This window comes from Linepithema humile, chromosome 1 (assembly GCF_040581485.1).
Source record: "Linepithema humile isolate Giens D197 chromosome 1, Lhum_UNIL_v1.0, whole genome shotgun sequence".
Classification (NCBI taxonomy): domain Eukaryota; kingdom Metazoa; phylum Arthropoda; class Insecta; order Hymenoptera; family Formicidae; genus Linepithema; species Linepithema humile.
Genome location: NC_090128.1, coordinates 9,160,782 through 9,187,369, shown reverse-complemented (window position 1 = coordinate 9,187,369; position 26,588 = coordinate 9,160,782). Strand labels below are relative to the sequence as shown.

The 26,588-nt window shown below is 43.8% G+C and overlaps 1 protein-coding gene across 5 annotated transcripts in view; it reads left to right on the top strand.

The window, feature by feature from the left end:
- The window catches only part of Mrtf (Myocardin-related transcription factor), a 211,812-nt gene that overhangs the window by 180,260 nt on the left and 4,964 nt on the right, over window positions 1-26,588 (top strand). For 3 of the 5 annotated variants that reach the window (XM_067359899.1, XM_012367993.2, XM_012367994.2), the window contains 8 exons: window positions 19,137-19,202; window positions 21,301-21,597; window positions 22,001-22,359; window positions 22,657-22,962; window positions 24,628-24,768; window positions 24,984-25,167; window positions 25,469-25,768; window positions 25,910-26,544. In XM_067359899.1, coding sequence (XP_067216000.1) covers window positions 19,137-19,202; window positions 21,301-21,597; window positions 22,001-22,359; window positions 22,657-22,962; window positions 24,628-24,768; window positions 24,984-25,167; window positions 25,469-25,768; window positions 25,910-26,544 — 2,288 coding nt within the window. Of the gene's footprint in view, window positions 1-407; window positions 4,753-19,136; window positions 19,203-21,300; window positions 21,598-22,000; window positions 22,360-22,656; window positions 22,963-24,627; window positions 24,769-24,983; window positions 25,168-25,468; window positions 25,769-25,909; window positions 26,545-26,588 lie in introns of those variants that run through there. The other 2 variants (XM_012367996.2, XM_067359907.1) reach the window with 2 other exon arrangements.

Genomic DNA, 26,588 nt, shown 5'->3' with positions numbered 1-26,588 from the left:
TCTAGCTTTAGGCACCGATTAGAAAAAATTCGAATGAATTGATTAAGTGATATCGATGCAATAATTAAACTGATACTTGATTTGCAAATCCGCTTAATCGTCAATCATGCACATACAATTGTGAATAGAAATGAAATATTAAAAATTTATTTTTTAAATTCACTCATTACTACTTGTCAAAAGTATTTAAGTGTACAGGAAAAAATGTATTTGCATTATCTTTCCAAAGTGCATAGTCATTTAGGATATTTAATTGTTTTATTCTTCAATTAAGATCTTATTTTATTAATCATATCCCGATATTTTAATTAAATTACAAGAAGAAAAGAAAATAGAATTTTTCTCGCTTTTATTTCGATACTTTACGAGCCTGGACACGCTTATTCTTATTGCGTAAGTTACGAGCGGTATTAAAGAAAAGAGAGAGAGAGAGAGAGAGAAACGCCTTGGTAAATCATCGTAAACAAACTCTGCTAAATTACTGCATCGGCGATGTCTTCTAATTAATTCGGAGCATTACATCGTTCATGTAGAATTCCCACATGTATTAATCGCCAATTAACGTTCTGTCGTAAAAAGATATTACGGTCGCGCAGAATCGGTGTATAAAGTGGACGTCGAAGTCGAGAGCGGTTGAAGTTATCACAAATCGTGATTCGACTTCGCCCAGCGCACGGACATTCCGCGCTCGCTGCGGGAATAAATTCGTACGGGCCGTATAGTGAAAGATCATGAGGATCGGCACGATCAGATAAGAATCGACGGTACTCCGGGGGCTGATGGGTCCGTGACGACGAAAAGACTCTTTGAAAATGCGTGTCGAGGCCGCCGCCTCGTGGGAGGGGCCCGACTATTTCTCTCCGGTACAGGGGGTCCGTTCCCTTGATTTCTCTTTCGCAACCCTCCTCATGAAGTTGTGCGAGCATATCACGGCCGCTCGTTTATCGGAAAGCGTTCCAGTCTTCGTACAATAAAAACGTCTCGTAAATTAGCGCCCGGCGACTGTCACTGTCGCTGAGAGCTGCCTTCGTTTGCGATTGAAATTAATGCGCGCCAGTAACACTTAACACTTGACGATTTAATACCGGCTATCATGTTATACTCTCTCGTTCGATATAATGTGTTTTTTTTTTTTCATTTAGAACACGATAATAGCGATTAGAAATTTTTTTGGATTTTATTATAGTCACATTTTATCTACATCGCTTTATTCCCGAATATTTTTTTATTATTAATTGTGCTTTCTTAGACGAAAGTTGATAGATGGGAAGAAACAGTGTCGTGTGTTTTTGTCTGTTAATTTTTTTTTTTTTTTGTTAAATATCCAGCGATGGTATAAAAATGAAAAATAATAGAGCGCACCGGGTTAAACGAGGTTTGCCGTAGCAGGTACGCTCCTCATCTAGATCTGCCACGTTAATTTCGTAACTTGATACGTCATTAAAGTAACAAATTGCACTATTAACCTGGCCACGGTTAATTAGGCGAGGCGTTATAAATGGCAGAAAAGCTTCGCGGATTAATCAATGCTTGATCGGGCCCAATCGCGGCGGCGGCGGCGTGTATCGCTCCTTCCGTTCTCCTCATTTTCTTCTTCTTCGTACCACCCGACCGTTAATAACTATAAGCGCAATAAGTAGGTTGAAAATGGAGATGAAATAATTTCGTGGACCGACCTATGGGAGTGTAACATTAACGAACGGCCGGCGGCAACGAGTGTTATGATAGTAATTACACTAATTGCACACGACGTATACCACACAGCTAAGGTAAAGATACCCCGATAAAACTTGATTATAATGGCATAATTCTGCTGTGCGACGAGTTAATTCGGCGACACTCTCGTGTGATTTCGGCAACTGTAACGAAAATTATAAAGCCACGAAGAAATCCTTGGGCAGTGCCCTGCATCTGTCATTATGGCTGATCGAGCAAAAATAATCGATTACTAATTTATGAGGAGAAAACCGATAAATCTTTCGATAAAGAAATAATTTATTTCAGCCAACTCGTCGGATGTCAAGTAGTTTTTCAATCAAACTGCAAACTTTGTTTCTGCAAAATATTATTTATAAATAATCGGGATTTTATATGAGGACAGCCTTTTTGTGACACATAAAAAATATGGAATATTCAATTTTTCGTAAGCACTCGTTCGAACTAATTGCCGGTGCAATTAAGCAGGATTTCACATAATGATCGAGTAATGGAAGTAACGGTGTAATGCGTGGGCGGTTATTTAGTATGTGGACAGTGCGGTGCCATCTTCAAAAATTTCGCGTTAATTAAATGCCGATGCGTGGGTGATCAGGCGGGTCCGGGCGGAGGATTCGAGTTCGTTTTGTCAACTTTCACTGCGGATCCCTCGGTCTTCCCCGTCTTTACAGCTCTTCTGTATGTTATAGTCGTTAAACGGCGACGCAATGGCCGCATCGTGCGCATCCAGTGGCAAATTAAATTTCACCTCCAGCATCGGGACCGTGTTAATCGCTTAATAATTTTTCGCGCGGCCCAATATCAATTTGCTGATCGGGAATTACATCGAAAATTCAGTATTTGCTGTGGATCGCACATCGGCGCGATACAATTCCACGGTCGCTGATCGATCGATAATGGTAAATCATTCACGCAGAGGTTTCACTTATCGCGGACGTATCAGCGCGTGGTATTTAAAACCGTCGATGGACGGCCGGCCAAAAATATTCAAAAACTTATTCACCGAAGGTGAGATATTTTTTTTGTCTCGCTTTCACCTCTCTCGATTTTTCTCAATGAGAAGCCACGCGGCGAGCCGAACGAACCAACGGACGCTGCCTCTCACGTTTTCGAAAGTTACGCGACGCTCACTCGCTCGGCTCTTTTCACGTTGCCGGTAATTTTACCGTAATTTACGACAGCGGAATGAATCCTCGCCCACGCGTCGACCGAGGAGAGAACACGAGGAACGAGATCGCGGCGCGCGGTCCTGTCGCCTCGATTCTATTAATTCGATACGATTAGGCCGTACGACTGCCCACGATTCTTTGCGCTAATTGCCCGGAGGGGAGCTATCTCGAAGTCAAGGGCTGCGGGACAAGGAAGGGATTATCCAGAGAATTAATTAAATTTAATCAAGCTTAATTAGCCGTGGCCGCTCGTGACTCCTCGAGGTGCGGGAAGACTCGCCTAAGGGTGCGCCGAGATGACAAACGGGATGAAAAGTTCGACGATGAATTGAATGTTTGCCACGCCCGGCATTAATCCTCGCGTAAAGAAAAACGTATCTATGGGTCAAGTGATACATCCGGGTGACTTGTATAAATTACAACCATTTTTTTTTTTTTTTTAATTTTCTGAGAAAAAATTTGCGATTAAAATAATAATTTTCTTGAATATTTTTTTTTAATTAACGAACATTTTGTAAAATTATTTCAGTAGAAAATAATTAATAAAATTTTAACGACACTAAGCTTATTGTAGATAATAATACCTATTAATAATAAACGCGATCCTTTTTAACCTACTTATTTTCGCACTCGTATCACCGCGCGTACATATTTTTTTCAAGCGTGATTCATGTAAATTATGAAAAGTGAGCATAACTCGCGGTGCAAGTAATCGGTGAACTTAACAAACATACGGCGTGTCGTTCATTTTGCATGACAATATCACGCGCGACCCATACATGGCACGAGTCAGGAGCTGTCCATTAAACGTTCATTTAATGTCAGCGAGAACTTGCTCGCATTATCATACTTGGTTTCCCCGAATCACAACATTGAAGCGTTATGCAAATGAAGTGGTCTAACTAATAAAAAATAAATATGTTGTCGCGCCACGTCAACGTTGCAACGAGACTCGGGCGCGTGTGCGACTTCTGACACATTGAGCGGCGATTAATGAATCAAGCGTGAAATCTGTGCTCTGCGGTATTGTACGTTTAAATTCTCTCGTCGGCCAGAGAAAACGGGTGCGAAATTCGGCACGCACGCTGCGAGTGCAATCGGGACAAGAACTTGGGTGAAAGCGTTACATCACGAGAGCCGATTGTTTAAATACGCGGAATTAATTAAACGCTAACTAAACGATGCAGAAATTCTATTTCACGTGATGCGTACGATATTTCGAAGTATAGTGCGATTTCACAGAGGCTCGACCGACGGAAGATATCGATCCCGCAAAAGTTGGCAGCATTACGAGACATAAAATTAAGAATTAAATGACATCGAAGTATTTTTTAAAAAATTAACTTCATATTTATCAAATGTCTCGCAATGCTTGAGGAGTGTCGATCGTGGATGAGTCCTCTCGTTCCGCTTGACACTCAACCAACACGAATCGTGGACTTGCAGGAACCGACAAACGCAGGAGCATCGATCATCGTTTCGAGGAGTGGATCAAAAGTAAACGTTTCTCGTCAAACGCATCGAGACAATTATCGTCCATTGACAGTCCGCGAGTTGCGTGATAAACGTGCGACTCGTGCAAAAGGGATCAGTGCGTTTTTACGTTATCATCCCGTCTTTTTTTGTGGAGAAAAGTGTTTCGCCGAAAAATGTGGGACGAGGATGCCCGAAATGACTCGCGCGTTAAAGCGTTAAGCGCGCAGTAACATACATTCTACCACGTATGATAAGACGGAAGTATAATTTATTGAGCGTGCACACCGCGTAAGCAGCACCATGGTTACCTTGGACACCGAGCAGAAGCCCGAAAGGCAGCACTGCGGCCGACGTATGTGCGCCATTTGCAGACGCATCAAACGAGATAAAGGTAATGAACGACACGATTTTTATCTTAATGCCGCATCACGTCGCGAGCGTTTAGCACGGCTCACCTCGGCCGTCTCAGCTGTAAAGTAATATCTAGAGAAGCGCATTTTGCCTCTCCTCTTTTTCTTTTTTTTTTTTTGTGCTCCTACGGGGACACGCGGTAATTGGAACTCGGCTGGAAATAAAAGCGGAACCGATGATATCCTTCGGCCGCTTTAAGCGAGCAGCGCTTTAAACGGGCTCGTTATCTGCTTGACCCGTTAACACCGAGAACTCGGCGGACAATTCGCCTCGTTTCGCGCGGAATTTTAAGAGCCGTTATTAAGGTAGTTAATTATATTTTTTCCTCCCTTGCGCAATAATTCATAGCGCGCGTTGCATAAAGGCGGGCAGCGCGCGCGCGCGCGCGCGCGGCGAACGAGAATGACACGCGTGACAGAACGTTTCCACGCAATTTATGTAACGAAGGGGACTCCGCGAGTACTGGTGGACCCCTTTCTTCCTTCCCACTCCCCTCCTCCGATCTTCGGTTATTACTTTTCGCGTTGAATCGTACGTTCACCTGTCACCGCTCGCGGTGTAATTGCGCACGATGAACGCGTTCCGTGAGACACGTACGGCAAAAATATCAGCAGGCATTTGAGGACAAATGTTAACGTCCGACAACTTGTTATACTTTTACATAACGGCTAAGATTTTTTGTTATCTTAAATTAATAACTATATTAATTTTCACTGTATCGTAAAAACTGGTATTATGTATAATTTTATTAATAATTTAAAAATATTAATTATATATATATATATATATATATATATAAGTCTCTCTGTTAGCAGAACAGCTGTTATTATTATCGTTGTTGGTCATCCGTTTAATTATATTCGGTATAATTTTCGCAACACATCCGCTTGGTCATTCTTAAAAAAAAAAATCAGAATGAGGAGAAGACAAAACACTTACGCGAGCCTGTCGACGCATCACAGAATTACGAATGTGTAACCGACGCGATTCGAAACTGGTTCACCCTCCTTCGTCGCCGTACGTCCTCGTTGTTTCATGCAAATCGCTCGTTAGTCGAAACACCTGAAATTCCTGTGTGGGACGCATACATTGTCTCTCTCGCGGCGCGCACACGAGGCTCCATGGATTATTCATCCCCGTGGCGTATTCGTGTTAAGGTGACAGACTGACTGACGGACTGACGAAGGAGGGAAGCGAAGGAACGGAGGGAGGTTCCTCTTGCGCCTCGGGATAATGGCTGTCCGTCTTGTTCGATACGTCAGTGCGAGGAAATCGCGCGGGATAGAACGTTGAAACCTTAACCCTCTAGTTAATTATTTTCCTTCCAAGAGATAAATCGGATTCCACTTCACAAAGAGATGGATTGATAATAAAATCAAATATTTTTTCTGCACTCTTATAAATATTATAATATAATAATTAAATATTAAATTATTTGATCATTAGTCGATAGGGCAAGAGCAGTCGAAAACAAAGTTAGCCAATACTTTTCTCAGGTATTCGTGCTGTGGAAAGATCCCTTGGAGGCGTGAAAGGGCGCTTTCGAAATCGCGCGGGCGCGCGCATGAATGAAGGAACGGCCGCGCGGTTTCATTCATCCGCGACGCGCACGCAACCGCGTAATCGTAGTCAAATAGGCGAGCGAAACATGTTCGATTTCACGAGCAACCTTGCTCTATGCATGTGCAGTTATGGCAGGCGTGACTAGGCCGGAGGTCCCGATTATGATAAAGCGCGTGGGCGAGCCCACGCTCGCCCTTCGCTCGCTTCATTCATAAATTCAACTCTCACCGCTCGCGCGCGATCGCGGGGCGGCGCGCGCTCGCGTGTCTCTTTCGGTGGCTCTCGCGTTACACCTCGTTGCTCGATGAGGCGTGTCTTCTAAGTGGTACTATTTCATCCAAAGCCTCTCGAGATCCATTCGAAATCTATCTAGGAAAATAAAGATCGCAATCGGAATGGATAGAGAGAAAATAGAGCGAGATATGCTGTTGGAATTTTTCCTTCGCGACAGATACAAGATTAGATAAATATTGTCTCTCGAGGAATATTTATTATTTCGATATCGATGATCGATCGCGTGAGCGTGTCACGTCTCTAATATATTTTATTATTTGTCGCATTGACACGGCAAACAAATGGCAATCCAATATAACGCGCTCCTAACAAGACTGACTTTCGTTGCGTCCTCGTAGCTCGTTTAATCTCGCGAGATTGGAGAAGACGTCATCTTTGAGAAATGTTCTCCGAGGTGAAGCGAGCGACTGATCGCGCTAATATATGGGTTTCCTCACACATGGGCCCCACGGCGGCGTTGCGCTGCGAGTCGCGATTGCAGGTTTCCAAAGCGGTCTCGGAATCGGCCGCGCGATTATGCGACCGGTCTATTTCTAGAAGCGCACCGCCGCGTACATACGTACTAATTATTTTTTATCGAACCGTATGCCGTTCGTCTTTGGTCGAGGCGGCCGGAGCGAAAGAAGCCAAGATAATACGGAGACACAGAAGAAGAGGTCCGATACGTACGAACTCGAGGATATCGCAACCGAGTCTCCCTAAGAAAGAGAAAAGAGAAAGAGAAAAACGAAGGGATGGTAGGGGAAGAGTGTGTATTCGATACCTATGATCTTCGAGTATACCGCAATCGGGTTTTCACCGAGCGGGAGGGGAAAGCGACGGAATCATCACGGAGATGCGAGAAGGAGAAGGAAAGATCAAGAGGACGGTATCGTGTCGGGGAGAATAAACGCGTTTGATATCGCGAGAGTGAGAAGGAGAGAGAAAGGGGGAGAGAGAGAGAGAGAGAGAGAGAGAGAGAGAGAGAGAGAGAGAGAGAGAGAGAGAGAGAGAGAGAGAGCTGGCGGAGAGGCGGAGAAACAATTGACATTCTGCACGCACGTCTGATCGAGGGACGAAGGGACGAGGCAAGGGTGGTAACGGCGATGCGGAGGGAGCGGAGTGGCCGCACGGTGGCATGCACCTGTGCATTGCCGCCATATACGACGCGGAGTTATGGCGTTTTTCTCCGCGTACGGCCGCCGTACGATATGTGCGCGCGTACGTATACGATCGTATCTCAACCGGCGAAACCAAGTCCATTTCTGGAACGGTTCGCGTCCGTCCGCCCGTCCGTCCGCGAGCGAGCGAGCGCGATTTCAGACCGCCCCGAGAGGTAAATTAATTGTCCGTGAAGCGTGTGCGCGCACGCTCGCGATGCATCGCGCGGAGAGGAAAAAAACGCGAGGACGGAAGACGCACTCGTGTTTATTAGACACGCTAGACGGGGCCGTTTTTCCACCGGTAACGTCTCGTTTTCCGCGGAAACGAGGTCTCCGTCTTCCTCTTTCTCCCCGCCGCCGCGAGAAGCGCTGCTACTTTTTCGTGGGAAATGGCACGGAGACGTGCGCGCTCTTCGATCCTCGTTGTTCTCGAATGTATCTTCAGTCTCAGAATAAAAAAACGGAATGCTTAGGAATTTGCTGGGAATTTGCTACAAACTAATAGAATAAATGTGATTTAAGAAATTTGAGAGAAACTTGATTTAAGAAATCTACAGTGATTGAACGAAGAATTATTTGTAAAATCAGCTAACCATCGCATTCTTATAATCATATGTGACAACCTTTTCTATTTATTACGAAAACAAATGATAAAAATAGACTTGACGTTACCAACTTACTGTAATAAATTATAATTTATTAGGATCGGTATTTATTGAGGCCAAACTGACTCGCTACTCGTGATAAAATTTAATTATAAATATTCCATCCCTTCCTCGAGTTCCTGCATATTTTCAAATGTCACAGTGGCATTGCTAATGAATCGGTGAAGCAGACGACACGGTTATCAAAGAGACGTCACGCGTGCTTGCTTCCGTCTTACCAAAAAGCCAGCCAGCCGGCGCGTTGACGAAGTGGCCGGGCAAAGTGTGTACCTACCTGGCGTGTGCCTCTTCTCTTCGCGGCGTAAAGTCGGAGCGTAGTTGTGGGTGTAACCAGTTTCCCGTGGGCCTAGCTGTCAAGCCCACGTGGGCCGCCCACGCGGGCCAGATATATTACTACGCCGTAAGAAAAGAAGACGGCGCGCGAGCGAGCGCGACGGGGCAGCGAGGGGCAGCCCGACGAGAGAAAGAGAGTTGCGAGGGACCCTTCAGGAATGAGAGATGCGGCTTGCGACACAGGAAACAGTTTCACCTGGAGGGGTGAACGAGCCGCACAGCATCTAGCGCGCAGCAACTAAGCGCGCGCGGGCACGTGGGTGGGTACGCGCCGCGATGCATTCATATCGCCTTCCTCGCGACTCGCGCTTTTCGTGGCTCCGACGAGAGGCCAGGCAATGATTAGCGAAGACAGCGTTTTTTTAGAAAAATCTTGACTCGCGCAATAACGAAAAATGTACAATTTCTTTTTTTTTTTTTAACTTTGCAAGAAAATTTGTTTGCCACGAAGATACGGATTGTCGCATTGCGACTTTATTTTGGACAATATATTTTGAATCTTGCCTAATAAAAAATTACTGCTATTACAAAATGTTTTTTCGAAATCAAGGACTTTCCTTTTTTTTATATATATATTCTTTCGTCCCTAATATTTGCGACTTTGCACATTCTGAAATGTAACACTCTGTACTTATCCTACCTTTTAAGGGATAATGACGATTGCACGTGATTGACTCTCCCGATCGGTCGGCATCGCGCAGTTGTTCCTGTAATAATCCTTGCGAAACCGCGCAAGACAAAAACGTTACAAAGCGGGCTCGTGATATGACATGGAGAAGTGCTTGCCGACGATTCATTTCTCGCAATTGCTAATTAATATGCCTCAGGGCCGACTTTCGCCAGAAGAAGCGGCGTCTGTCACTTTGGCAGGTGTTTATCGCGCAAAAAAACTTTGATTTACCAGAACGATAATCATAATACGGACGGACGAATACTCGAAACAATGCCAGCACCGACTAAATATCAGCATTGTCAGCCGATTTGTACGCGTGATAATTAACATAATCGAGTATCGGAGCGATTTCTCCTGACGAATATTGGGCCGTCTCTCCGACCGATTTACCGCCCGAATCTAAATCATGCAGCTGTAGTCAAATTTTGCAATACACGGACCTTGGAACGCTATATTATTCGAGAGTGTCTACCATTTATGTTAATGAAGACGTAAATCTAAATTAATGAGAAATATCGTTGAACTTATTAATAAATAGAGTCATTATTCTGCACCTCTTAAGCGTCATTTACGATCTCTGAGAAATATGCATTCTGAACACGCTCCGCATAGCGTTAAATATGCAATGAGAATGAGGATCGTCGTCGAAATATCGAGAGTAACGACGAAGTTTTACAAGCTCGAGGTGCGATGTAACGCGCCAGACGTCCATTCGGCACCTCGTGCGTCGTCGTCGTCTTCCGAGAAGAGCGAGTTATGGGGCGAAAAAAGAAGCACGATATCAAAAGGGAGAGGAATAAAAAGATTATAACGACTGGAAAAGGATGAGAAATAGATTACACGACGAGCGCATTCGTGCTGAAGACATTTCGATCAGCGGAATATATTGTCGCGTTATTTAAGTTCATCGGTTCTAACAAAATTTTCCAAAGTTGTATCATTTTCAAAAGAGACTGTTTATACGAGACAATGCGAAGTAATCATTTATCCTGAAGATAGCAGAATTTTTATCAGAGACAACATAAACATTTTGACGGAATCGCGTCTGACGGAAGCAAAAAAGTGAGCAATTTGGCGATCGAAAAACGCGGCCGGTCGTCAACGGAGCGGCGAAGGAGGAAAAAAGCAGGAGGTGCCGCAGGAAGCGGCCGAATTGGAGGCGAAAGGCGCGAAAGAGGAGAAAAAGGGAAACGAACTTCTCGCCGATTGATATAACGCCCCGATTTGCGTAATATACGCTCCATCGTAAAGCTCCCGGTGATTTATCCCGCTAAATAAATAGATTCCGGTGTTGTTAACCCCGTTTTTAGGAGGGATCCGCATGCGTTCGCACACGCGTCTCCTCTCATCCTGGAACCTCCTCGTCTTGCGCGCTTCATCCGTACGGAGCGTCGTGTGGTGCAACGTTTCACGCGTAGGTTGCGGGAGGTGGAGCGCGCGGGAAGAAGCGGCGCTCGCGCGCGATTAAAAATACTGGTTCCTTCCTTGGGAAAGGGGTGATCGGGTGGGAGAGCGGCGAGAAATAGAGAGGGAATCGTGATATTTAAGAATTTCGGGCAGAATTTACGAGCGCCAGACGGTCCGACTCGGTGTCTCTGCCGAAGCGAGCGGGCGACATAAGTAAATGGTGCAGATACGGCGGGATGTCGACTGGACCGATCGTCTCTAGCGAGCTCACTCCAAATTCTTTCCACGCCCATCGCACGCGATAATCGCTCGTGCCGGCGGCCTGCATTTCGTGTTTAAATGAGAGGACAGATAATCGTGTAACGATTCGAGACCCGAGGCTTTATTTTGAAATGAATTGACTTGGCAATATTTATTACGCGCTACAATAATCTTCAAATAATCCCGAACAATTAAAATAAATATGCAAAATATATAATATAGGAATGCAAATACAGGATACTTTGAAGAAAATCTAAATAAGAATTGAAGAAGTTTTTGAAATAGCAATTATTTATCACACGACCAGATTGTATCAAAATGCACAACGCGATAAATATTAATAATTGTGCAAAGAACTTCGTCGAAATGTTCGCGAATTAATATACATATTTTCTAAAATTATCGAACGATTTATCATTGCGTTTCTTTAGCTGCACGAATTAAAATATGGATATGGATCTCGTACAAGCAAATGATACATTTACTCGCGCGATAGATGTCGAACAATGATAAAGAAATATCGTTGCTCCGATCGCCACATTGAAGGTAAATTGATCGTTAAGTGCGCAGAAAATTCAAGGTACGACGCATCGCGCTCGATGCGCGGTGTCTCGGAAACACTGGAAGAAAAAAATGTAAATCCACGCTTCTATCGCTCCGAGAGGGACATTACGAAAGACAAGTGCACACGTCGATTAGAAGGCGTAGCCGGTAGGCGGAGCGTGTTGAAGCCGCGTTAAGCTTACGTAGAACGTTAATATACACGGGCCAGAGCGCGTGAGCTCTATAAGTTACATATAAGCATATGTGCGTGCGTGCGTGCGTGCGTTTGTATGCGTATCGCGCGATCGACGCATTAAAACGCCGTTCCTCCCGGCTACTGCGCGCACCGTGAAGCGATCCGTGGCCTCGGCTGGAACAGCTGGAGGAACGTAGGCGCTGCCCCGACGTGAAAATGAAGTAAATCGCATCAAGTATCCCCGTCGCACGCTGATTATCCCATTAGCGAATTAACTAGCGGGGTGATTAATATGAAAGTTATACGCGCCGCTCGCCGCGATCGAGAAGATACCTGCATTCGCGCGCGGTTTATAATTTGCCGATGACAGCATAATTCTGTGTATTTTGGTACATTTGTCGTTTGCAATACCTGGCTGGTTATAGAATGGATTTTAAATTAATATTATTTAAATTAATTGTATTAATTAGTTAATTGGCGTGATATTCAGTGCAGTGACAGATATAATCGAACGCGGTATATTTGCGATGTTAATACATTGCGTCCGTTCCGCAAGAGCATAATTTGTCTGCTGAACAAAGTTATATTTTGTTATATAGATAAAGTAAAATGCGAAATAATGCCAATTGCAAATATTACCAGGAATTAAAATTGAGGACAGTAAAAGACATAATGTCTACATCGCTATTACAATTTTTTCTCTATTTCCTGCTCTTTTATCGTCACTCATCTAATTTTTTCATGTCGAATATAATTAGTTTTTGTACTTTAGTTTTGTACTTTATGTTTTCACTCTCAAGAAATATTCTTGCTGTCATTTTATCATTATTAATTGTGCGTTTTTAAATATCAAATTTAAGATATAAATAGATATCTTCTGTAAGTTTGCGATATCCGCGACGCGAATGCGAATAGGAAATAACGCATGGAATGTCAATTAAATATAAATATGGCGTAATGAGTGGAATATAAAATGTGGCAAACGTCAAACCGACGCCATCGGGTATTCGTCACGACGATATTCACGGTTGTGCCTTTGCAATTGTTTTCCGCTCTTTGACGCAAATGCACAGGCGTGCACTCTCCGCCCAGCTGCGTGTATACTCGGGAAACAATGGCGGGAAACGCGCCACTGAAAAATTCAGCCGGTCGCCGATAAATTCGTCGGCGAATTCCAATTAGTATTCGCGTGACGGCAGCTGTCAGTGCGAGAGTAGGATAATATTAAATAAAAGTTTACACAATGTTGATTTTATAATTGGCATTGTGCCAACAATATGATAAATATTATTAGATCATCGTATATTTCTAACTTTAATTTTTTTTAAATGACAATGTTCCACTTTTTTATCGGGTGTGCAATAAAGAAAATTGCATTTTTCCCAAATCATACTTTTTGACGAATAATCTCAGCGTGAAAAAAATAACTAAAGATCGAAATAGTTGGCGTGGAGGAGTTACAATATTCCATCGAGAATTCCGCAAGCGCGTTGATAAAGTGGACCGCTATTTGGGGAATGGAACATTCCATGGCGATCAAGATGTTTACGCCGCTCATCTCCCGAAAATCACGTAGGCGGATAGGAACAGGAGTGAGAAGGAGGACTTTCGGTTCTATTTTGAAAAAAAAAATGTCACGTTTCGTTCGGAGCGGAGAAGGCGAGGAAGAAAAGAAGAAAAGACATCACGCGATAAAACGTGTGGCAGGATGGAACTAGAAGATCGAAGACCATGAAGTGGTGGACGAGAGAGATAAGCGGTGGAGAGGGAGCCGGGAGAGGATGACAGAGGAGAGAAGACGACAAGACAACTCTCGCGAGATCTCCGGGCCTCGCAGGCTTTATTTATACCCAAAGCTGCCGTATTATTGGATCACCCCCGCCCGTAAGACGTAAACGTGTCTTATGCGGGCTTACGTAGTCTGCCTTTCTATTTCGTGAATGCCCGACTTCTATCCATCTACTCGGTGTCTCGAAAACACACGATCCTGACTGCACGGAATGTTATATCTCGATCGTAATTTTATAGTCTTGTAAAAATCTTCACACTTTTATGAATACCGTTATTAACATTTACGATGTCTGGAACATCGTGTTTCACATTTTGAATAAACATGCGATATAATATCGATGAAAATTACCGTAATAACTCATGGTCGCTTTTTCAGCGTATCTATGGACAATCAATATCGATTTTTATTTACTCATTGCAAGTATCTTGCGGTCTTAGAACTCTCCAGGAAGTGCATCACATTTGCGATTTGTAGCTGATATGATGATGTACTGCGAAAGCTAGCTGATATTCATAGACCTTTTTACGTAGCATCGATCTAATAATACTTGCTAGGTCCTGCAAATTGTCCCATTAGCCAGAATGCAATATCTTCGGCCCCCAATAAATACGTCGCGGTAAATGCATAGTATCGTGTTTTATGCCTCTTGTTACGACACGGCCGGAGGATCGAGGGTGTCGATGAACGCCGCGGTAAAACACGGCGACAATTTGTCGAGTCGGCCGAAGGGTGAAACGGAAAATTGGGGTCAAGACGGTGGCGGTCGTAGAGACGAATTCACGGAGGCTAATATTTATGAGATTGCCGAAGGAATCCGGTGTCTTCCGGATCCTCTTTAACCGCCTTAACGTCGCGTTGAGGATTCCAGTCGCGTTGATTTATTCGTCGACTGTCCCGTCGTCGTAAAGCAGGCGTGTAAGGAACGCGTTAGCGAGATAATTGTAAAACTGATGACAAACTTTGGGTGGTCTTTAAATCTGCAGATTAAAAGAACATTGCGAATGTTGATTGCAGCTTGCATGCAATCGGACATTTTATCTTTGATTTTATTTTATCGCATTTGAAAACTTGCAAGTTGCTTTATGAATTCTACGGTCACTTGCGTAAAAGACAGAGAAAGTGGAATTACATTTATTGTAACGTCACAAAATATCATTAAATTTTTCATACGGTTAGGTCCTCCTATTATTACCCACCGGTTAAGTTAGAATTCATAAGTGCGATCCATCACGGAGGGAGAAACGGCCGAAGCGAGAATCAAAGTGGCAAAGGCTGTACCTCGACGCACGTTGGGATAATCGCCTCCCAGGAATGCGCCGCGCGAATCTGCATTCTATGGACGGCTCGCGAATGCTTACGGCGACGCGTGGTTCCCATATCTCTCGGCATCCAGAAACTTTGCAATTAACACGAACTAGCGGCCGATGCGTGGGAGCTCGGTAATGAATTTAGTTTATCGCGCAACTCGATATACATCCGCAAATACGATGCGCGAACGCTCGCGTAAGTAAGTCCGGAGCCTCAAAATCGATGGAATGGAGAAGTAGTACGATAATATTGATACAATATTACCGTCGTGAGTTTTATTGCAATCGTAAAAGATGTCTGCCGCGAGATTTACTGTGTTGACTGTGTAAACATTTGGAAATACTGGAATATGATAGATAGCGCTAACAACACCGGCAAATATTTCGATCCGTTTATCATTCATGTATTCTCACACGCGGGCTCTATAAATAATGAGCGGCTGCTTTCGATTGATAACAGCAATGTAATCTCCAGAGAAAACGAATGTCTAACAAACTCTAGCAGTCCCCCAAGAGCTCTCGAAATCGCGTCGTCTTCGAATAATAAATCTTCCTCTCACATATCTCTCATAAAAGAGTTACTTGATCCGATGAAATTATTTCAAGATGTTCTTGAACTTGCTTTTTTTTTTTACTGGATGGCGCAGAAAATTGCATTTAACTATTTTTTGGCTTAACAATTTTTTTATCTTTAAAAATTTCTCTTCCAAAGTTATTTTTTTGTCACTTTTCTGCTCTCTCCAGAAAAATATTCTCACTTACATGTTAAGACTGAATTTGCGCGTACCTCGAAGGATGCGGGATTCCAGCGAGGTTAAGAAATTAGCCATCACGGTGCGGCACGGTTTACCGTGGCGAAACAACGACGGAAGCTCCAAGAAATGCGAAACACGGTGGGAATTCGCGTAAGCGCGATCGGCCACGAGCCACGAAGTCGTAACCTGCCGTGCCATCGGCTACATGGGACAACTATGCACGTGTGCAACTATGCACGTGTGCCATACCTCAGAAAGAGAGAGAGAGAGATAGAGAGAGAGAGAGAGAGTTGGTCTCTTCGGTCCAGCGTATCTCTCGGTAGCTAGCGCCGGTTTGGTCGTTAGCATCTATCTTCTCCGCGTCTTTTATCCTTCCTCTCGTGTTTCATCGTTAATGCGCTCCGCTCCAGTCTGAATTTGCTCTGTTACGCTCCGTGCTCCGTTTCGCTTTGCAAGCAGGAGGATTTCAATCCATTCAAATCTTTATTAACCATCTTTTGGTTACAAAGAAAATTGAGATTAAAAATAGAATAAAATTTACTTTTTATTTTTAAACTTGTAGAAACTTTAAAATTCTAAAAAATACTAAAATTTGAAAGCTTTTTTATGATTACATCTGAGTATATTTTGAAAAGGTCTATTTTACCAGAGATATCGTGATGATTCATAAAACGCGATCTCTATTACGACATTGCAGAGTAAAGTCGATTTACCATAAACAGAATGATATTGCGAAATATTATTAAGAGTTTGCATTAATCGTATTATTAAAAGACTAGATTGACCACGGTGAAGTTAAGTCGACTAACAGGTTCTTCACTGGTTTCTGATTAACCAACCGACCTAATTTAATTCAACAAATTCGCTAATTGGCGTGAATAATTACGATACGGGAGCGATAATCGCAGGACGCACCGATTTGGAATCACGTTCGAATACGAATTATTATGACTGCAAAGTACAAGGTGTAAGCAAACATTCTAGAATCTTATCGATACACTTTAATCGCAATAGTCTTATCTTTTAACGAGTATTCTTGATCGGTATCCTCATTATCGATCCTGGAAATCATGCTAGGAACGTAATTGCGCGAGATTGCACATTTTGTACGAAGAAAATACTAACGTTTTATAGGGATAAAAAATTTTGATACAAACATTTATAATTATATAAATATTTTAAACAAAAATGGTCTAGAATTCTATAATATGAGATTCTAAGACATAAAAATGAATAAAATATAGATTTTAGCATTTTAGATTATTTGTTTTTATGTAAAATATAAGATTTCGATACATCGCAGTAAGGAAAATGTAAATACTAAAATTCTAATCTTACCAAATGACATGTTAGAAGATTTTAAAACATAAAAATGAATAAAATGTATATTTTAACAATTTAAAACTTCCACGCTTACTAAATGTAATTATATGCGATTGTAAGGCATAAAAATAAAAAATGGCATTCTAAGATAAACGTACCTTTTAACATTCTAGACTACATCTTTGTTTAAAATAAGTGCGATAGATAATAGGTGCGATAGATCACTCCGAACAGCATCAGACTAGCTATGTAATGCCAAAATGCAATGTTGCCCGAAATTTCAGTGAGTCTATTTCAATCTTAAAACAATCGTAATTTAAATGAAACCATGCAATAGGAAAATACATTTTGTCTATCACTAAATCTTCGCAACCAAGTAAATAAGTATATATACGTTTGTCTGGTGATTTTATTCGTTATAATTCATTGTAACATTGGTATACAAGAAAATTTTTATTACATTAATTAACAAAAATTTTTTAAATTATAAAAATTATAAATATAATTTTCTAAATGTGCTGACGATTGTACCTGCTTTTAAAAAGACACGATAAATCAGGGAAGAGCTACCAATCTAACGTTTGTTGACGAGTTCGGAGGAAACTTGGACCGGTTACGAGTCCAGCAGCAGCATTAAAGTAGCAAATCTTACCGCGGATAAACCATTACGTTCAAAGGCAGTGCGCCAGGCATTTCGTCGGAATATTGACTGCTTTGAATTCAAATTGTACGGCCTTACAATCTCTACGTTTTTGTTCTTCTTCTTTTGTGAGCAATTTATGCAATCTGGCCTGCGTTGTACGCGTATTTATAACCGCCGGGTCTTTTGTGTGTTAATTTGTACTCGGGTGCTTCATCCTGCGCGAAGAAAGAGCCGCGCGTTTCTTCGTTCTTTGATCCTCAACGCATTTTTATCTTCATCATCCTTATCAGACTTTTATCATTCGCATTTCCTGATTTGCGGAAAAGTAGATAAATTAGATTAATAAATGTATGATAAATGTGTGATAAATTAGATAAATTAGAAGTAGATTAATTAGAATGCGTCAACGATGTGTGATTGAAAATATTTGTATAACGAATATGTTAAGTTATATTAGTTAAGTAAAAATTTAATTTAAAATTATTTTTCGTTAAGAAATATATATAAGATAAAAAATGGATACTATTAAATACGCATGAAGTTAGTCCCTCAATATTAGAAATAATTAAGTTATTTTACATGATTCGATTGCACATTGTTTGCACATGATTGCACTTCTTTTATTTTCGTTTGCATACCTCTAGTAAAAAAGTTATTTAAAAAAAATTTGGGGGGGGGGGCAATTTCACATTAGCCTCCCAATTTTTACAAAAATGGTTTTTAATCAACCTAATCGATAGATTTTTGTTTGCACATTTACATACAGTTTAAATTTTTGTTTGTGCAATTGAATTATGTAAAATAACTTAATTATTTCTAATATTGGGGGGCTAACTTCACGCGTACTATTATTAAGAGACTATAACACAGGTAAAAATTGTAAGAAGTATATTTCATCTATAATTTTTTTTGGAAAAAATAAAATATTTATAGCATATTTCTAAATTTTTATTTTTGACACAAGCTATTTTTGTATTATATTAAATAAATAATATTATATTCTTAATAAATTAGGCTCAATAAATTGTCGATTTGATTGCGTCTTTAACCATCATCTTGTAATAAAAATTATTATTTTACGACCACTATTTGTCTTTAAAAGAACCAGAAAATGCGCGACACGCGCAGGGAAAATAACACAGCAGGAAAAAGCCTGCGCCGAGTTAGGGCGAATGATCGACTTTGATCTCCGTGATTTTTATAGAAGCATCTCGCGTCGCGACTTGAGATTTCGCGGCTGTCGCGACTCCTCCGCGGAAATCCCGCAGAAATTGGAGCGATGCCGTCGAGAGACGGGAGGATTTCACGAGCGACTCCCTCTCCCTCCGCGTCTCGTCGCGGTGCAACGCACTCGTTCGAATAAAAGTTCCACGAAGAGGCGGCCGCTCCCTCGAATCGGCCCCTAATTTCTTCCCCATAACTAAGGAGGCGCACTTTATGACCGGCGGCATCCTTTTTCTGTTGCAGCGCTGAAGGTGAAGCTAATGCTGAGGCGACCCATCAATCAGCTGGTTGCGCAAGGCATCATGCCACGTAAGTGTTGATCCGCTTGTTTATTGCACCGTTTATATTTCTTTTTCTTTTTCCGTTTCGCGCCGCGGAAAATTGCGCTTGTACGACTCGGGGCTGTTAAACCTTTGCCCGTGTGTGTTGCGATCCCTGTAGCTTTCGCGTTACAACGCGTTATTGAACGTCATTGTCAGTTAGTCTCCGCGGTCTTAAAAACATCTTCGTTAAAGCGTGGGACCGATTGTCTCACGCACGCAGTTAATTATCGTAGCGCTTTGAGAATTGTAAAAAGTATACAGCTAATATCTAGGACACTTCTAGATCATGCTTAATTGGTTGGCAATGATTAACAAATTGGCAGTTATCCGCCGTTTTTACGAGTTTTGAATTGAAGCGAATTGGGTCGTTTCCAAATTGATCAATTAATCTCTTAATAATTGAATCTGTTAATCCGAAAAAGACACGAATCGACGTTCTGAATATGACAAAAAATAAATTTTTAGAAAGAAAATTATGTTTCAAAATTTTATTCGTAATAATTTTCGTAAAAAACATACTGATAAACAACTGTAAGTGTTGTTTCTCGCTCTTTTATAACGCACGCTCTTTCTACAGCAAGGAATTCGATCGTTCTTCTTCATCGCATTGCCGAGCAAAACTGACTCGGGACATGCGCGTCGGCGAAGTAAATTAAGAAGCAAAAGTAAAAACATTCGCGCGGTGCACGGCGCGCTCGTCGTGTTTGTTCCCGAAATCTCCGGAGCGATCAACGGTGTAAGAACGGCAGTCTAGTTGCTCGGTAGATTTACGACGGATACCAAATGTTTACCAGAACGAGAGCACCGGCATCCAGTAATTATTTGGGTCACACCCTAAAATATTGCTCTTGTTACCGTCCGCGCGTCGGGCGCGTTTATAGCACCCGGTATATATCGCCGGGCTGATGAAAATACGCAGTTTGATAGCCCTCGTTCGCCTTACGTTTACGCGAGATGCAGTGTAGAATTCATTTCGATACCGCGCGCGATATCCATTCATTTGTAACTTCTGAAACTTGAAATTTGCCTCGTGGATATCCGCGATCGGAAATAATAATCGCTTTCGCAGCCGACGGATTTACAAATCTACTTTTCTCGAAAATTAATACTTTTCCGCAAAACATTCCCGCGAAACTTCAGGAAATTTTTATTATTTTGTATTTTCTTTGCGAATACTTTCAATGTTATTTTAAAAGTTGCATTATAGATCGGTTTGTCGATATCCATAATCTACACATTGACGGTTATAACAGTTATAATAATAATCTTTCAAATTTAGTGCTATTTTCAATATGATAATACGAGAACCTCCTCCCCTCTAGTTTTTATTCATCCTCGGTATCTTCGCAAAAGTACCGTAAATTCTCCGTAACGAGTTGAAGAGTAATATTCGAGACAAAGTTGCATCTCTTTCGACTGTGCCGACGCACAAGGGAATTACATCCGCGATTAATCTCGAAGCCGCTAAAAAAAACCTGCGACGGGGCGGCGGCGTGCCCTGTCCACGGCACGGCGAATGGAAACTTATGGCACGCGGTTTAAAATACCAGGGCGCCCGTGTATTTTCACATTTCCGTTGCCACATCGGCCGACGGCCGTCGAGGTGGGCGCGCGTACATGCCTTTTATTCCGCGTAATGAAGACGCCCGGCAGCATCCGCGTCCGGAAATAGTGATAGGGGACACACTTCGGGGATCATTTATCCGGCGACTTAATGGCGTTGGAGAATGCGGGGGACGCGGCACGTTGACACCAAAATGGCACCGTACGAACTTCTTTTGAGAGTCATCATCCCGGAATTGATGCTTGCAGTATGCGCTATGTCGCGTACCGAGACGCGGAAATTCGGCCGATTTTTTTCCAACCAAAAAATTGTCGAGACGTAAAAAATTGTGGTGTAAAATTATGAATGAAAAACCCAACGACAATCTCGCTTCAATCTCCTTCACGATCGCCGATTATCGTGTCACTCGAAGGCACTTTCGACGCAATATTTTAGCACGACGTCGTGCCTGTAATTAAATCGCGCCAGAAAGAGTAAATAAGAAACGACAAGGTGAGACAAGAATGTTTTTCCCTCGCAGCGCTGAAGACGCCGCCGGCGTTTCACGAGCAACGGAAGCAGCTGGAGCGGGCGAAGACGGGTGATCTGCTGAAGGCGAAGATCCAGCAGAGACCGGGCAGGGACGAACTGGTACGGCAGCACATCCTCGAGGATGTGGGTCACGTCGATCCGAGCCTGGCTGAGCGGCAGCGGATGCTGAAGAAGGCCAGGCTAGCTGATCAGCTCAACGATCAGCTCAGTCATCGACCCGGGCCGCTCGAACTCATCCAGAAGAACATCCTTCATACTGAAGAGCCCATCGAGAGGGCGGTCAAAGGTATCTCGACAGCCTTTTCATTTATTTCCTTATTACTCCAGCGGTCGTTGGATTAGTTAATCTATCTAAGAAATAAAGTAACACTTGGATGGGAAAATTCTACATCAACGGAAGAAAGAGCAGTATCTGCCATTACCATTTTTATATCAAAAATTACTATGGTACGGCAGTGGCCGCGGACCATAAAAGGAATTACAAGTTTAAATACTATGCCGTTATGTGAAAAACGGTAGTAAATATTTTTATAATTCTTTCACGGTGCGCGGCCACTGCCGTACATAATTTTTGATGTAAAATTTTCTCCGTGTAATAAAACGAATCTTCTTATTTGCCTTGTTTTATTATTAGCGCAATGTGGAAAAATTAAATTCTGCGATTTTCACGAATTAAATTCTCCCCCCAGAGGGCCACATTTCCTTCAAGGCTACCTGCGAGGGGCAGGTGACGAAACCCCAGCACCCGGACCACTACATCACCTTCGAGGATGACTCGCAGAGCTCGGAGGGCGCGCCCTCACCGCAGCTGGAATCGCGATCGTCGGACGTTCTGGAGACCGCGGCGACTTCTGCGGGCATCGTCACGGTTTCTCTCAGCATACCGACCACCGGTGGTGCCGTCGTGGTCTCGTCGACGTCTCCCGTCTTCCAACAGACGTCCACGGAGTCGACGATACAGACCTTCGCCGAGCTTTGCAACACTGTCGTAGGCACGCAGAGTCAACAGCAGCAGGTTCAACAGAACCAGCAGCACACGTCTACGCAGGTAAACTTGAAACGGCAATTTGAAAAATTTCGACTCACCGTGATTGTCCTTATGACATCCATGGCGCGTCATCGAGGTCCGTCTTTCGCGATAAAGAGAAAATTGCATCAGTTTTTCGAGGTCGATTTCGAAACAGCTGGACGGTGACGAAAGCGATGATCGAACGCAACGAAGATTAATCGCGACGACATTTAGGGGGTCGCCAATGACAATTACATTGATGGCGATCGATATCGCGTGCCGCACAGTGGAAGTTCGAAAAACCACCGACAACAATCTCTTTCTCTTTTTCAATAGGCGAGCCAGACGAATGGCCCATCGACGACTCTTCTACCATTGGCGCCGGCGCCGAGCCCGATGTCCCTGGGCTCGACGACGTCGAGCCTGAGCCCCCTGTCCAACATCTCGATAGCGTCGCCCCCGGCGCCGCCGCCGGCGGCAATCACCCCGCGGCCCCAGCCGAGCCCGATAGCCGCCGCCGCCGCCGCCGTGGCTGCCACCACGTGCCAAAGGAGCGACGCTCCCGGGAAGGACAAGAACAGAAAGAAGTCGAAGACCAAGAGCCAGCCCAAGACCCGGACGATCAAGTTCCACGAGTATAAAGTAAGTTTCGCTTTCAATTTATTGTGTCAACATTTCGGCGGAGACGAGAACAACCGTGTCATTCTGTGACTTGCACGAAGGAGAGCAGCGTACGAGACGGTTTTTTTTTTTTTTTTTTTAATTGTTCGAGCTGCAGAATGATACTGTCCATTCTCGTCTCTGGAGGTATCGAGTTTATTACGCGAAGCATTATATCGACAGAATGACTATTGAATCGCGTTGCGAGTTATTAAAGGATATTCTTGAGGCGCCGAAATTCTGACATCATTGTCCGCGCTTGCCGATGCGTCTCGCAGTTCTTTAAACGTAATCGATATTGCGTAATATGAATGTTTACATACTATTTTCGAAAGATCTGAATATTAAACGTTAATACCAATCATGAATTTATAACAACATGCTATGGAATTAGAAGCGACATTTGTGATCATTTGAATTAACTTCTATTTATATTCTATACTCGAATCGAATATAAAATTCTCATATTATTGCAAGATTCTTTGAATAGTTAATTGATCAGTTAATTGGCGGATAGAACGTGGATCTGGAGATCAGTGGGAATTATTTATCTATGATTTACGGAGCACAGAAAAATCTTCTAGCTTAAAGCCGCCTTTCGGTAAATAAACACGATCGAAAAATTTTATCGAAAATTCTTCAATCGCGGCACCGGGGTCGATAAACGGGTGGGACGCGATGCACGAGGTGCAAAGTATTTTTCGATCCGAGGCCACGGCCAAAGTGTATACAGAGGCGAGCGATAATTATCGCATACGACGAGACCGCCGTGTGGCACTACAAACTAGTTTCTGCGGCCGGGCAGTGTGGGCTAACGGAGGTCCGCATTTCGGCGTGGCAACGAGCCGGGGCAAAGAGACGAAACGAGCAAAAAGGATGTTCTCGGAACAAGAAGAAGAAGAAGGAGAAGAAGAAGAGGAGGTGGTGGTGGTGGTTGAAGAGCAAGAAGAAGGCGAGGTAAAAACGAGTACGGAGCACGGACCGTGAATCTCTGCTCCCGTGGGCCAGAGAGCGGCGGAAGAGCCTTCGGGGCCCCGAAGGAACCTCGAAGGGAGATCGTATCAGGTGATTAACTCTCGCGATCTCTCGCGAGAAAGAGAGAGAGAAGGAGAGAGGGGCTCGGGACCCACCTCGTTAGCTCTGAGTAATTCGAGCGCTAATTGCACCTAAGAGCGAGGAAGCCAGGGAGCGGCGAGAGAGCGGCGGGATCTCCTCCCCCGGGCTCGATAGACGTTGGACCGCGTCGAACCGCGCCGAACCACGGACCGCGCGCGGCCCGAAACAGCCGAGATACAGTGTGGCCGGTGTGAAAGCGAGCCGGGAATGGGCGTGCAAATGAGGGCGCAGAAAACATCTTGATGTATCATTTATCACTCGGCGCGGAGCCTGGACCGGAGCTACGTCACCCACCTTCGCCTCCTCTTCGCGATGCACCGGGCGCCAGACAGAGCGATGTCGGGAAATATATCTGAAATCTGTTCGCGGCTCATCGTGAGCGGACGTTACGTAAAGAGACGCACAAAGGCCGGGTTCATGCCGAATGTGAATCGTCACGACTATTGCGAATAAATGATCGAAAACGTGGCGACCGTACATTTTCGACGTGTGTTTTCTTCCTCGCGGTTCACGTAATGATTCTTGCCACAGGGCCCGCCGAACGCGCAGAAGACGCCGGTGTCGTCTAGCACTTCCGGTCTCGGCGCCGCACAACCCGGTGAGACCAGTTATGAGTTGCTCCTGCAGCAGCAGCAGCTGTTTCTCCAGTGGCAGCTCGAATGGCAGCACAAGGTATTAATTATATAGCGAATTTTTTCGCAATAAAGATTGCACATTCATCTTGCGATTTTTCAGGCGGAATATTTTGCAACTTTGTTATTATTACTGAAAAGATTTACATGATTTCTTAAATTTCTAAATATAAAAATATTTGTGATTAAATTAGTATCTGATGCAAGCTGAGTTTGCATTGACAAAGATTAAAGAATTTTTTTCCCTTGTCTCAGTATCCACAGATCATCTTGCCAGCCGCGCAGAAACCACTGTCGCTCACGAGCAGCGGCGCCAGCGATGCTGGTAGCGTAAGCGGAAGCAGCGCAAACGCTGCCAGCCCGGCACCGTCGAGCTCTTCGAACAATCCTTCAGAGCAACCTCCGTTGAGGCCCTTGGGCAAGCTGGAGGACATGAAAGGTAAAATTAAAGTTGCATCAAAAGTGCAAAAATGGCGGCGCAAGGTATTAATTATAGCGAATTCTTTCGTAACAAAGATTACACATTCATCTTACGATTTTTCAAGCAGAATGTTTTGCAACTTTTTTATTATTAGAAATTTTATTATTGAAAAGATTTACACGATTTCTTAAATATAAAAACATGTGATTAAATTAGTGTCTGATGCAAACTGAATTTTGCATTGACAAAGACAGAAGATTTAAAGATTTGTGAATTCATTATAAAGAGCAGCAAATAATTTCACATATCATATTCGCAGTGAGCGATCTCAAAGTGGAATTGAAACGACGAAATCTGCCGGTGTCGGGCTCAAAACCGCAGCTGATTGAGCGATTGAAGCCTTTCACGGAGTCATCCACCAACAACTTGACCATCAATTCCAACGGACCGCACGTGACGCACATGGGCCATATCCTAATGGACACACCTGGTCCGATGGCGACGGACGAGTCCAGCTCTCAAGCCAAGAGCCCATGCTCCACCGTGAAGGAGGAGCCTAACAGTCCGCGAACGGCCTCCCCTCACAGCAGCGAACACGACGATCCGTCGAGCCCGCCAGGTAAAAATCATCTCGGTATCTCCGCGTTATTATCGAAACATTGGTGTGCGCGCGCGCGAAAGGCGTTGAGACTTTCGAGTGAGACCGTTGATTCAAAAGGCGGCGCACGTGGGTGTTTTTACGACGCAGTTCGTGTTTCAGGAGATGATATCATCAAGGTGCAGAGGAAGCGGATAGAGGAGTTACAGCGCGAACTGTACAAGTCGCAACAGCAACTCCAGCAGATCCGCCAGACGCAGCCGCCGACGATGCGCGCCGAAAAGCTAGTGCTCCAGCAGCACATACAAAACAAAATGCAGCAACAACAATTGGCTATACATTTGCAACAGCTTCAGCACTTGCAACAGCAGCAGCAGCAGCACCAGCAACAGCAGCAGCAGCACCAGCAACAACAACAGAACCAACAACAATCGCAACAACAGATTCAACAACAACAGCATGCCACGATTCAACAACTTAACGCAAAGGCGAGTCTCGCGGCCTTCCTGCAAGCGCAACCGAACAATACAACCGCTATTCTCGACTCTGCGACTCTGACTGCGATCAACAATAAGAAAAATCAGACTAAGAACAGCACCACTATGCAAATACCCACGGCGATCGTTCTGAATCTGGCCAAACCGACCAAGCTGAACGGATCGCTGCTCGGTGCTCTCGTGGCGCAGGCTCAACAACAGCAGCAGCAGCAGCAGCAGCAACAAACGACTACCAGCACTACTGCCGAGGACGTCAAGCCGCCGCTACCGCAATACGATGAAGCTGCTAAATTGCTGAAGGTAAGTACGCGTACGCGAGCATGAGTTTCGTTATAAAAATGTAT